The sequence below is a fragment of the Eubalaena glacialis genome, chromosome 2 (assembly GCF_028564815.1).
Source record: "Eubalaena glacialis isolate mEubGla1 chromosome 2, mEubGla1.1.hap2.+ XY, whole genome shotgun sequence".
In the NCBI taxonomy this organism is placed as follows: domain Eukaryota; kingdom Metazoa; phylum Chordata; class Mammalia; order Artiodactyla; family Balaenidae; genus Eubalaena; species Eubalaena glacialis.
The window spans coordinates 135,507,581-135,520,546 of NC_083717.1; the positions used below are offsets into that span (position 1 = coordinate 135,507,581).

The window sequence follows — 12,966 nt, forward strand, 5'->3', positions numbered from 1 at the left end:
CAATCTAATACTATTGCAAAAAGAGAATGAATTTCTTCAACCTAATTGCATTCTTCTTTAATCCTATTTTTATTTTTTTAAAAAATTTATTTATTTATTTATTTTTGGCTGTGTTGGGTCTTTGTTGCTGTGCGCGGGCTTTCTCTAGTTGCAGCGAGCGGGGGCTACTCTTCGTTGCGGTGTGCGGGCTTCTCATTGTGGTGGCTTCTCTTGTTGTGGAGCACGGGCTATAGGCACGTGGGCTTCAGTAGTTGTGGCACGTGGGCTCAGTAGTTGTGGCTCACGGGCTCTAGAGCGCAGGCTCAGTAGTTGTGGCGCACAGGCTTAGTTGCTCCGTGGCATGTGGGATCTTCCCGGACCAGGGCTCGAACCTGTGTCCCCTGCATTGGCAGGCGGATTCTTAACCACTGCGTCACCAGGGAAGCCCCAATCCTATTTTTAAAAGTCATCAGTTCCGGATACAGAGTGAAGTCAGATTGTTAAGTACTTATAATTTAGAAACTTAGTCTACAGACTGCTCTCCTACTCTTTGCTCATTCAATTATCAAAATATGTATTGTGTGCCAATTACATGAAAAGTTATTGTAATTAAGTTACAAATGTCTATGAGTTTAGACTCTTGGAGTGGAAATAAAGGTTTTAAAAAGACTAATTAAAGAAAAGTCAGGTGAGACTAAAGGATTATCGACAACTTTGTTAAGTGTATTAACACCACTGTGGTTATATATAAAAATGTCCATAATTTTCAGAATTTTATATTGAAGTGTGCAGTGTAAAATGACATCTGTATCTTGGATTTCCTTTCAAATACTTCAGTACAGACAAAAGAAAGCAAACGTGGCAAAAATCTTTAAATACTGAATCTGGGTGATAGGTTCATTGTCCAGTTTTTGCATGTGTTCAAAAATTTCATTAAAGTATTAGAAAAAAAAGGCAGTCATTTCTCTAATTGTGTAATTGGCAAGCTCCCTTAACTACTCTGTGTCTCAGTTTCACCATCCTTAGAATAGAGATAATACTGCTGCCTACCTCATATGGTTGTTCAATACTGCCGTTTCTCTGGGAGAACTAGTTTAGGATTTTAAGGACCATCAAGAACACATCCACTCAGCTCTCTGCAGTACTGGCAATATGACTGGGCCTTACCCAGCCCCATGAACATGGTGGTGACTCTACTAGGACTTTGGTACAGAGAAGTTGTGTGGCTTGAGAAGGTGGATCTAAGATACAGAAGATAAAAGTCTCTTGCCTCAGGTGAAGCCTTTCTTCTTTGCCTTGAACCAAAGTTGCTTTTTTGAGGTTTCTAAGAATGAGATCCTTTTTGGAAGTTACCAGCAACATCTGAGTAACAAACCAGGTTAAAAGGTAGCTCAAGTGTGGCCCCTGTTTCCTGCTTTTTCCTTGTCCACTTAAGTGATGTAATAGAAGAGTACACATGATGAGTTTCTGGATAGAAAAACAGATTTACCTGACCTAGCATTAACAGTGATAAGACCAATGATTTGGGACAAAGGAAGGGAAGAAGCCTTGTGCAGAGTACCACTTGCTTATTCTTTTCCACCTAGTCCTACCATCTTGAACCCACAGCCCATATGTGGGCCAGACTTAGGCAAATTCCAAGGAGTAATGGGTTCACATGAAGCAGGAAAGTGAGGGACGAGAAGAGGAGGAAAAAAAAAAAAATCCAAATGACTGCAGTAAAGAAGACCACGAAGTTTCTGGGGAAATTCAACAAACTGATTCTAATTTACGTAAGGCCTATATGAACTGGGCACTGCTTGAAAGTATTTGGTGGTAAAGGAGCTAAATATCAAAGATAAGCCATGCTTTCAGAAAATAAACTGTGTCCAAAGCCTAGGTATTTCCTTTTTTTTTTCTCTCTCTTTTTTTTAAAACACAAAATGAATAAAAACAGCCAAAGGAAATATCTTTATAGATATATTTAGGGAGTAGCAATTAAAAGAGCACTGTAATGTTAGCTGAGCAATTGTATCTAATTTTTTATACTTACATTCTACTTCTAGAAGTCCTCCAGATAAAAATAAATACAGAATCAGACTACTTATCACTTCCACTGCTCCCACCCTGGTCCATGCCACCATCATGTCTTGTCTGGGTTACTGCAATAGCCTCATAACCAGCTCATTGCTTCTACCCTTGTCCTGCTAGAAACTATTCCCAAAAAAGCAGCTAGAATATTCCTTTTGAACTATTAGATCATGTCACTCCTTGTCGCAAAACCCTTTCATGGCTCCTCATGTCACTTAGAGTCAAAGTCTTTATAAAAGCCCAATAAAGGCCTACTGATTTCCATATCACCTCTCCCTCTTACTTGGCTGACCTTTTCTACATCTCATTGGTTCTATGCTGTTTTACTTAACCATGCCAGTCATAGTCCCACTGCAGAGCCACTCCTCCACTTACTGCTACTTCTCCCAGGAATCACTTTCCAGAGACAGAGACACACATGGCTTAGTCCCTCCCTTCCTTCAAATACTACTTCAGCAGTTAAAACCTTCCTTAAATTCCCCATTTTACACAGCAACACTCCTTCCCACCTCCAACATTCCCATCTCCCTTCACTGGTTCATTTTGTGTCATAGCATGTATTACCAACTGTGATACTACATATTTTATTTATTTGTCTTGTTTTCCCACTAGAATAAGCTCTATGATGGCATGGCTTTTTAATTAATGCTGTATCCCCAGTCACTAGAACAAGGCCTGGCATTCAATAAATATGTTGAATAGTTTATTTACCTTAATTCATGACAAAAACGAGGGGCTTTTTATCTATACCTCACACATCACGGATTTATAGTGTAGATCAGTCTTCAGGTACATTATACACTAGGAATACCTCTAAAATAACATATTTGCTCAGAAAAGTGAAAATTCTCTTCTCAAGACCTGTGATTTGCGCTTATCTTTTCAACCATAGTTTTTATACACATAGTATATTAATATACATACTTAAGTTGTATGAAAAACATACAACTTAAAAAATTGGACAACCTAGAAGAAATGGATAAGTTTCTAGAAACACACAGCCCACCAAAATTGAGTCAAGAAGAAACATAATTTGAACAGACTGATCACTAAAAGTGAACACAGAACCTGTAATAAAAAAAAAACCTCCCTGCAAACAAAAGTCCAGGACCAGACAGCTTCACTGGAGAATTCTGCCAAACATACAAATAAGAACTTATACCTATCCTTCTCAAACTATTTCACAAGATTGAAGGGAGGGAACACTCCCAAGTTCATTCTATGAGGCCACCATCAACCTGATACCAAAACCAGACAAAGACACTACTAAAAAAGATTACAGGCCAGTATCTTTGATGAATATAGATGCAAAAATTCTCAAAAAAAAATTAGCAAACCAAATCCAACAATACATAAAAAGGATCATACACCATGATCAAGCTGGATTCATTCCAGGGTCACAAGGATGGTTCAACGTATGCACATCTATCAACGTGATAAACCACATAAACAAAAGGAAAGACAAAAACTACATGATCATCTCAATAGATGCAGAAAAAGCATTTGACAAAATTCAACACACATCCATGATAAAAACTCTCACCAAAATGGGTATACAGGGAACATATCTCAACATAATAAACGCCATTTACAACAAACCCACAGCTAACATAATACTCGACAGAGAAAAGCTGAAAGCCTTTCCGCTAAATTCAAGAATAAGACAAGGATGCCCACTCTCACCATTTCTATTTAATATTGTACTAGAAGTCTTAGTGACAGAAGTCAGATAGGAAAAAGAAACAAAAGGTATCCAAATTGGAAGAGAAGAGGTAAAACTGTCACTATTTGCAGGTGACAAGATACTCTACATAGAGAACCCTAAAGTCTCCATACAAGAACTATTAGAATAAGTGAATTCATCAAGGTAGCAGGATACAAAATTAATATACAGAAATCGGTTGCATTTCTTTACACAAACAATGAAATATCAGAAAGAGAAAGTAAAAAAAAAAATCCCACTTAAAATTGTGACCAAAAAAAAATCTAGGAATAAGCCTTATCAAGGAGATGAAAGACTTATACACTGAAAACTACAACACACTGATAAAGGAAACTGAAGTTGCTTAAAAGAAATGGAAAGGTATCTCATGCTCTTGGGTTGGAAGACTTAATAGTGTTAAAATGGCCACACTATCCAAAGCAATCTACAGATTTAATGTGATTCCTATCAAAATACCCATGACATTTTTCACAGAACTAGAACAAATAATCCTAAAATTTTTATGGAACTACAGAAGACCCAGAATGGCCAAAGCAATCCTGAGGAAACAGAACAAAGCTGGAGGGATAACCCTTCCAGACTTCAGACAATACCACAAAGCTACAGTAATCAAAACACAATGGTAGTGACACAAAAACAGACATATAGATCAATGGAACAGAATAGAGAGCCCAGAAATAAACCCACGCACCTATGGTCAATTAATCTACAGCAAAGGAGGCAAGAATATACAGTGGAGAAAAGATAGACTCTTCACCAAGTGGTGTTGGGAAAGCTGGACAGCTACATGTAAATCAATGAAGTTAGAACACTCCCTCACACCATACACAAAAATAAACTCAAAATGGTTTAAAGACGTAAGTATAAGACATGACACCATAAAACTCTTAGAAGAGAACATAGACAAAATATTCTCAGACATAAACTGTAGTAATATTTTCTCAGATCAGTCTCCCAAGGCAAAGAAATAAAAGCAAAAATAAACACATGGGACCTAATCAAATTAAAAGCTTTTGCATAGCAAAGGAAACCATCAACAAAACCAAAAGACAACCTGTGGAATGGGAGAAAATATTTGTAAATGATGTGATTGACAAGGGGTTAATCTCCAAAATACACAAACAGCTCATACAACTCAATATCAAAAAAACAAACAACACAATCAAAAAATGGGCAGAAGACCTAAACAGACAGTTCGGTAGAGGTCTTCTTAGACCTAAGAAGACATCCAGATGGCCAAGAGGCACATGAAAAGATGTTCAACATCACTAATTATTAGGGAAATGCAAATCAAAACTACAATGAGATTATCAGCTCACACCAGTCAGAATGGCCATCATCAAAAAGTCTACAAACAATAAATGCTGGAGAGGGTATGGAGAAAAGGGAACCCTCCTGCACTGTTGGTGGGAATGTAAATTGGTACAGCCACTATGGAGAACAGTATGGGAGGTTCCTTAAAAAACTAAAAATAGATCTACCATATGATCCAGCAATCTCACTCTTAGGCATATGTGTGGAAAAGTGAAAACTCCAATTTGGAAAGATACCAGCACCCCAATGTTCACAGTAGCACTATTTACAAAAGCCAAGACATGGAAACAACCCAAGTGCCCATCAACAGATGATTGGTTTAAGAAGATGTGGCATACATACACAATGGAATATTACTCATCCATAGAAAAGAATGAAATATTGCCATTTGCAGCAACATGGATGGACCTAGAGAATATCATACTAAGTAATTCAGACAGAGAAAGACAAATATTATATGTTATCACTTAAATGTGGAATCTAAAAAATTATACAAATGTATCTATATATAAAACAGAAACAGACTCACAGACATAGAAAACAAACTTATGGTTACCAAAGGGGAAAAGGAGGCGGGGAGGGATAAATTAGGGGTATGGGATTAACAGATACAAACTACTATACATAAAATAGATAGGCAACAAGGATTTACTGTACAGCACAGGGAACTATATTCAATATCTTGTAATAACCTATAACGGAAAATAATCTGAAAAAATATACAAGTGAATCACTTTGCTGCACACCTGAAACTAACAGTATTATAAACCAACTATACTTCAATAAAAAATTTTTAAAAAGAAATAAAAAAACACACACAACTTCAATAAATATATATATAAATTTCATATGATATTGCTTATATGTGGAATCTAAAAAAAAAGGGTACAAATGAACTTATCTACAAAACAGATATAGAGTTACAGATGCAGAAAACAAACTTATGGTTACCAGGGGATTGCGGGGCGCAGGGATAAATTGGAAGACTGGGATTGACATATACACACTACTATATATATTCAGTAAAATAGATAACTAATAAAGACCTACTGTATAGCACAGGGAACTCTACTCAATACTCTGTAATGGCCTATATGGGAAAAAGAATCTAAAAAAGAGTGGATATATGTATATGTATAACTGATTCACTTTGCTGTATACCTGAAACTAACACAACATTGTAAATCAACTAAACTCCAATAAAAATTAAAAAAAAAAATCACTGAAAAGAGATATCCTCTTTCTAGCGTAAGAATTTCCCTATGAATCAAACAACCAACACAATTTTTGACAGCCTTTTACAAAAACCTACAACATATAGATTCAATGTGTTAGATTGGGCAATTCTTTGAAAACAATATTAACATCCTATGAGCTTAAGAAATATTCCTCAAGGTCTAACTGCAGAGTGCTGAAAACTCTTCATCTTTCTCTGGGATTTCCATTGGACTGTTTAGTACAACTGAGACCCAAAGGCTTCTGATGTCTTGGTCATGAAGACCTTTTCTCTCTTCTGTGGTTCAGAATTGGCAAACTTTATCCGTGGCAGAAACTCTAGTATGTTTCCTTTCATTTCAGAGGATCCAAAATTATTTATTTGATGTAATAAGTAGTATCAGTGTAAAAATGTGAAACACAGCCACCTTAAATTAGAGTTAATACAGCTAAGTTTAATTAACTACAGAAAAGGAGAATATGTAAGAACTTGGTACTTTAAAAAGATGCACTTAAAACGGTTGAAGTCTTTCTCAATGATGTAAAGGAGCTCAAAGAATGCAATTTTTTCCTTTTCTAAACTGATAAAAGCTAAAATAATCTACATCATTGCATGAAATTCTTTCAGATCACTTCTAATTTTCTTAGTCTATGTTCAATATCAAATGTGTTTACAGTCACATAACACTTTTTGATAACATATTTCCTCCTCTCAGAAACGTTAATGAATGACAACAGCCAAATCAAACAAAGAAAACAAACACTTTAGAGAAGTGCTGTCCAATAGAACTTTCTGCCATGCTGGAAATGCTCTATTCTATGCTGTCCAAAATGGTAGCCACTAGCCACATATGGTTATGGAGCACTAGAAATGTGGCAAGTACAACTAACTGAATCTTTAATTTTATTCAAGTAATTAAAATTTAAATAGCTATATGTGGCTAGTGGCACAGCTTTAGAGATTCCAGAAATAAGTCACGGGCCTATAATAGTATTCCTTATTAGCTTTCTTAGGATCCATTAATTAAAAGTAATTTCCCAGAATTTGCTTTATAAATTCACTTACTCAATTACCATCTAAGAATTATCATCATCCTCAAATCCCAGATGTTATTAAAAAAAGGTTTATTTAAATAAAACTGACATTTAAAATTGTTATTTAACATATTATTAAAAGATAATTTTAACAGTACTAAGGACAAGAAAACTGAGTGAGTTTACAGAGAAATGATGAAAAATATTTGATTCTTCCCTTCCTCTATCTACATTCCAGCAGCAAGTCTTCTTGGCTCTACTTCCAAAATATATTCCAAATCCATTCACTTTTTAAAATCTTCTTTTCCTCCACCATACTCCAGGCTACCATCATCTCTTGCCTAGATTATTGCAACAGCTTCCCTTTAGTCTCCCTGCTTCCTCTCTGTTCATTCTTAAAATTCATTCATTACACAGCAACCAGTGATTGTCTTAAAATGCAAATTAGATCACCTTACGCTTGTCCTTAAAATTTTTTCAATGACTTCTTCTATTCTTAGGATATAGTCCAAACTTTATTCCACAAGCCCACCTAACCAGCACCATTCCTTCCTCCTGCTACATCTCAGAGCTCATTGTGACACCACTTTTCACCCTTCACATGGTCCTGCCATACTTTATTTCCTATTGCTCCCAACAGGCCCCAAATTTGTCTGGCCTAAGGCCTTGGTGCTGTTTTTTTCTGCTTGGAATGCTATTTTCTCAGATCTTCAGATAGGTGACTCTTGTCGTTCAGGCTGCAGCTCAAATGTCCTTTTCAGAAGAGGTTTTTCCCTCACCACTCTATCTCATGTTGCCACCTAGTCACTATTACATAGTCCTCTTTTATTTTCAGATTTTCTCTTACTTTCACAACTGAAATAATCTTTGTTTACTCGTTTCTGCCTATCTTTTCCCTCTGGAATGTTGAATCCATGGAAACAGGGAGCTTGTCTTCACTGCTCTGGCACATAGTAAGCTCTCAATATTTGGAGGGAAAAAAAACCAGACTTTTTTATAACTATCATCTTAGGTCATACATAAATTGATCAAATTGGGTGAACTCTTCCAAGGCTGCCTCGGAATTAACACATTAAAATGGAAATAATTTAATCCCTTCATTCAAAAGCTGCTCAACAGCTTCTTTTAACACATAAAAAATATTTTACTTTGACAATCTTTCGTTGAGTTTTATCTTCCTATCCTCTATCAGTTCTCAGTCATGGTAAGAATGGACCTATGGACTAAAGAGAGCCCTAATTCCTCTCAGCAGCCCTCAGAGGAGATTAGTTTCTTCAGCAGTTTAGTCTCCTTCCTTCTCAATGACCTTGAAGCTATCCCCATGGAGCCACTTTAAATTTGTCAGTTTTAAGGTAAGGAGTCTGTTGGGTATGGTATCTCTTCTCTAAAGGCAACCATCTCTCGGGGCGCGAGGACGGGTCAGAATCCCAATATGTTTTAGTATACATATTCTGTAAATGGGCTTTTTAAAGCAAATAATAAAAGTTAAGCTCTCAAAAGTGAAATGTTATTATCACATGTATTTATTACCCCATGATGGGGAAAAGTATTTCAAGAAAAATAAGGCTCAGGGTTGCTGGAGATAATACCTTCAAGACATTTCCTACCTTCTTAGGTAGTAATATGAAATGTCCAAAGAATTTTTAATGTATTTTAAGATGTATTTTTAAATTGCCTTATCAGCTGTTGGGTCTTAGTAGACTGATGTTGAAAAAACAATACAAAGGTAAGAAGACTCTCACTCACTGCAGGTGCCAAATCAGCAAACCAAATCTAAGAATTATTAATAGACCTTCTACTACCAAGAGGGGATATAAGCAGGCATAGTCATAAAATTGGTCAACCTAGATACATGTAGTTAGAGTTGTAACAAGAAAATCACCCTTATACAAAATCTCTCTAGCCTGCATCTTTTAAAAAAGTACTGCCCCCCAAATAGTATTTCATCCAAAAAAGGTTTATGCAAAATATTTATATAGTCCAGGAAAGCATAAACCAGGTGATGACAATGTACCTATGCCTACTGTTTAAGAATAAGTATTTTTAGTGACTGAGTCTATTAGCTATTATTATCATAAACCTTATTGTCCATGAAGTCTCATTTTTCCTAAGGAGTCTGAAATACAGCATTTTAATAGGCAGTACTCAACTTGACAGGTTAAATCCTAAAAATGCATAATTAAATTTGTTGTTTTGAACTTCTAAGTACAATTTCCTGTAGAACAATTAATTATAGAAGAAACTCAGCCGATTTAACCTCTAATACAGTTGAATGAGTACTTATTTTATTTCTGCTTTTACTGTTGATCAAGAAGGTAGGTATCCTAGCCCCCTGTAGAGAAGTGAGCTCTGAAGGTAGAGGACTGTATTTTACCCTCTGCGAGGCATTTTTGTACCTCTTTGATACTCATCAGTTGTTCCGAACACCTAGGATATTGGTAAGGTGGCTACAGTCACTCTTGAGAGTACGTGCATATATGAAACACAGGAATCAAGCAAAGAAAATGCCAATTATCCTCTCAGAACAGTACCCTTGAAAAGTTCCCACAATTCAAGGTTATGGTTTTAGTTCTTTTCTTTAAAGACATGAAAATAACTGAATACAACAAAATAACAGTCTGAACTGTATGAATTATTTAAAGAAATTCAACACAAAGCCTGGAAACATAAAGCTTGTGACTTGGTAGGTTTCATATCCCCCTTTTCTATCTACAAAATGGTTGTTTGAGTCTTCATTGAACCTGAGTCTGATGTTTAAATGATTATGGAATGAAATAAGAATAGGCTTTATCAGAGTTACCAAAAAAACAACTTGGTTTAAAACATTTTCAAATTTGTTTAAATAAAACTAGTTTCCTTTAAGTTTTTAACATCCACATTAATACTTCCAAAATTAGTAGAGTATCTCAAGATATTTTCAAAAATAAAGTTGAGATCAACTTCTTACCAAATATATAAAGATTATTTATAGGATAGTCTTAGAGACAAGTAGATTGGGATGCTAATAAACAGGGTAGGTACACTTTGTCAATTGTACCTCAATACAGCAGAAAAAAAAAGTGGTAGGGGTGAGGAAGGGAGGGAGAGAAAAAGCAAAGATGTGATGTACCACTATTTTGCCTATATAACCTTTATCCATCCAGTTATTAAAACACTTAAAAGGAACCAGGCACTCTGCAAGACTTGTTCTTACTTGGACAAAAGACACGCATTTTTAGATGGCTGCTCAGAACTGCTATCTGATCTCAAGAAAAATCTAATTGATACTTGCTGAATTCAAACCCCCCCCCCCCCACATTGGTCTCATCAGTAGTAAGTGCTCACTGACTGAATCTTTCTAACTTCTAGGTCACTTGGGCCTCGAACCATACATTCAACTCTGACAAAGAGTCTCTAACCTGATCAAGACCAACTTACAGCCTTGAACAGCCTCTTTTGCCACATAAAATCAAAGTAACGAAATGAAATGGCTTGGTGTGAAAAGCTGGGGAAATACACAGCCCACTGGAATGATGGAGCCATGCTCCAGATACAACTTGGAGCTATATGCTTATCTCCCACCCTTGTGATTCAAACACAGAGTTAAGAATATATATCTATCTCACCTAGCATTAAACCAGGACCTTCACTCCATCCTGTTCAACATAATGTATTTATTGCAAAAGGAAGAACATTGCTCTTAGAGAAAAACAATGCTGTATGACAATGTGCACATCACTTGCTTCAGTTTCTTTTCTATAAAGTAGGGATAATAATAGCTGTCCCGACTAATTCACAGGGTCATTGAAAGGATCAAATAAGATAGTGAATGTGAAAGTACTTGCAAACTGCTAAACTATTATTGCTAAGTTGTTCCTTTTTTGAACTTTTGAGCTTTCCTCTACCTCATAGTTTAATTGCAAGGTTAGTTAGACTATCCAGATACAGAAAATCTACATTAATAGGATTTTGGAGAGGGCGGTAGATAAATAATGGAAAATACTGATTAGGACAATGGACCAGAACATAGGAAGTTAGCCCCAGAATTACAGTAAAGTCTTGATGCAAAACCACTACCGTTAGGGCTTACTCTTTGCAGACACCGGCCAGTTCCCCCAACACACGCAAACACCAAGCTGTACTGTGCTACTTTTAGGTGAATCACTGGGGATAAGCTGAGTCTGGAGGTGCAAAGGGGAGGGACTTCCAATCCTGATGATCAGGCTGTTCCCCAATCCCTTCAACAAACACTCCTCCTACTCTTTGTGCCTGGCCTAGTTAATAAAAACTATTCCCGGTAATAAAATGGCTGTCAAAGATTTTTTTGCAAGGAGAGTCTTGTAACTATGAGAAACCAGTAGCATACCCACTCCTTCCCCCACCACGAACTATTCTGAATGGATAGGTTCAGAAACAAAAAAACCGGATTATGGTTTGTTTCTCCCAAGACTCACTCTGGGCCTTACCCTCCAAGCTTCAGCTCTCCCACCCGTAAACTGAAGAATGACGGCGCCTGTCAACTCCATCCCACTGCTACCGAAAGGATGGATGAGACAGTGCCTGGAAGGCGCCAGGAGTGCTGTCTGATAAACACTAAGTCCTTCACTGTTTATAAAGTATTATGATGAGTCCCGTTACGCCCTCCCACCTCAAAGGAATCGCCGGATTAGAACTGACACCCCCAGTCACTGAAAAGAGCAACGCTGAAGCGGGCGGGGCGTATCCGCACTGATTCTGTTTCGAGGTGTGAGGAAGGAGGCGACCCTGCGCCCCGGGAGAGGAGGAGCGGGGAGAGAAGGTTGAACACAGGGGCCGCGAAGAGCCTACCTGTTGTTCCGGATGCTGACCAGCACGCACAGCACCAGCTCTAAGTAGGTGCGTAGCACTTCCAGCCAACGGGTTGAGAGCTGCAGGGCTTCGACTTCCTCCCCGCCAGTCCCGGTGTCGACGCGGCCTCCATCGCCCGGGCCGCCTCCGCCGCTCAGGTAATTCTCCGCGGCGAATTCAACGCGCAGCTCTCGCACGAACCAGCCGCACTTGCGCATGAGGAATTCGAGCCGTGGCTGCTCCGAGGGCGAGACGCGGAGGCAGATGCGGAGCTGGGGCCACAGAGCCGGGTAGAAGAGGCACTCGCGCCAGTGCGAACAGGAGGCCGAGGCCCGTAGCCGGTCGGACGCGGACAGGAAGGAGAAGATGTGCACGATTAGCTCGCTGGGCAGCGACGCGGCGCCTGCCGCTTGCCCGCACAGAGCCATTCGGCCCCGCCGCCGGCTGCCGGTCCTCGGCCGCCCCCGCAGTCCCCGGAGCAGCCCCCGCAGCCGTCGCAGCTGCTGCAGCCGCAGCCGCTGCCGCCGCCACCGCGCCACCCGGGCGGGCCCGGCTCGGGTTCGGGCTCCCGGCGGTCGGGGCTGCGGCACTGACAAGAACAACAACATCAATGACAAGGAAGAAGGGGGCGGAACCGTCGTGGGTCTCGGCGGAACCAAGTGCAGCACAAGTTGCGGAGAGGGGGAATGGCCTCTGCGGGGGTGGCCTCCAGATAGCCAGGCTCTGGCCTCTCAAACTCTACTCATGCGCATCCGAGGCCTGCACACTCAGGAACTTCAAAACCCTCGCTTGGACTGGTTAGGGGCCCGGAAGCGGCAGGATTT

General features: G+C 38.9%; 1 protein-coding gene across 1 annotated transcript in view; it reads right to left on the reverse strand.

The window, feature by feature from the left end:
• Positions 1–12,750, reverse strand: part of FBXO33 (F-box protein 33) — a 31,998-nt gene extending 19,248 nt beyond the window's left edge. The window contains exon 1 of the mRNA XM_061182482.1: positions 12,143–12,750. Coding sequence (XP_061038465.1) covers positions 12,143–12,750 — 608 coding nt within the window. The remainder of the gene's footprint in view (positions 1–12,142) is intronic.
• Between the last annotated feature and the right edge of the window lie 216 nt (positions 12,751–12,966).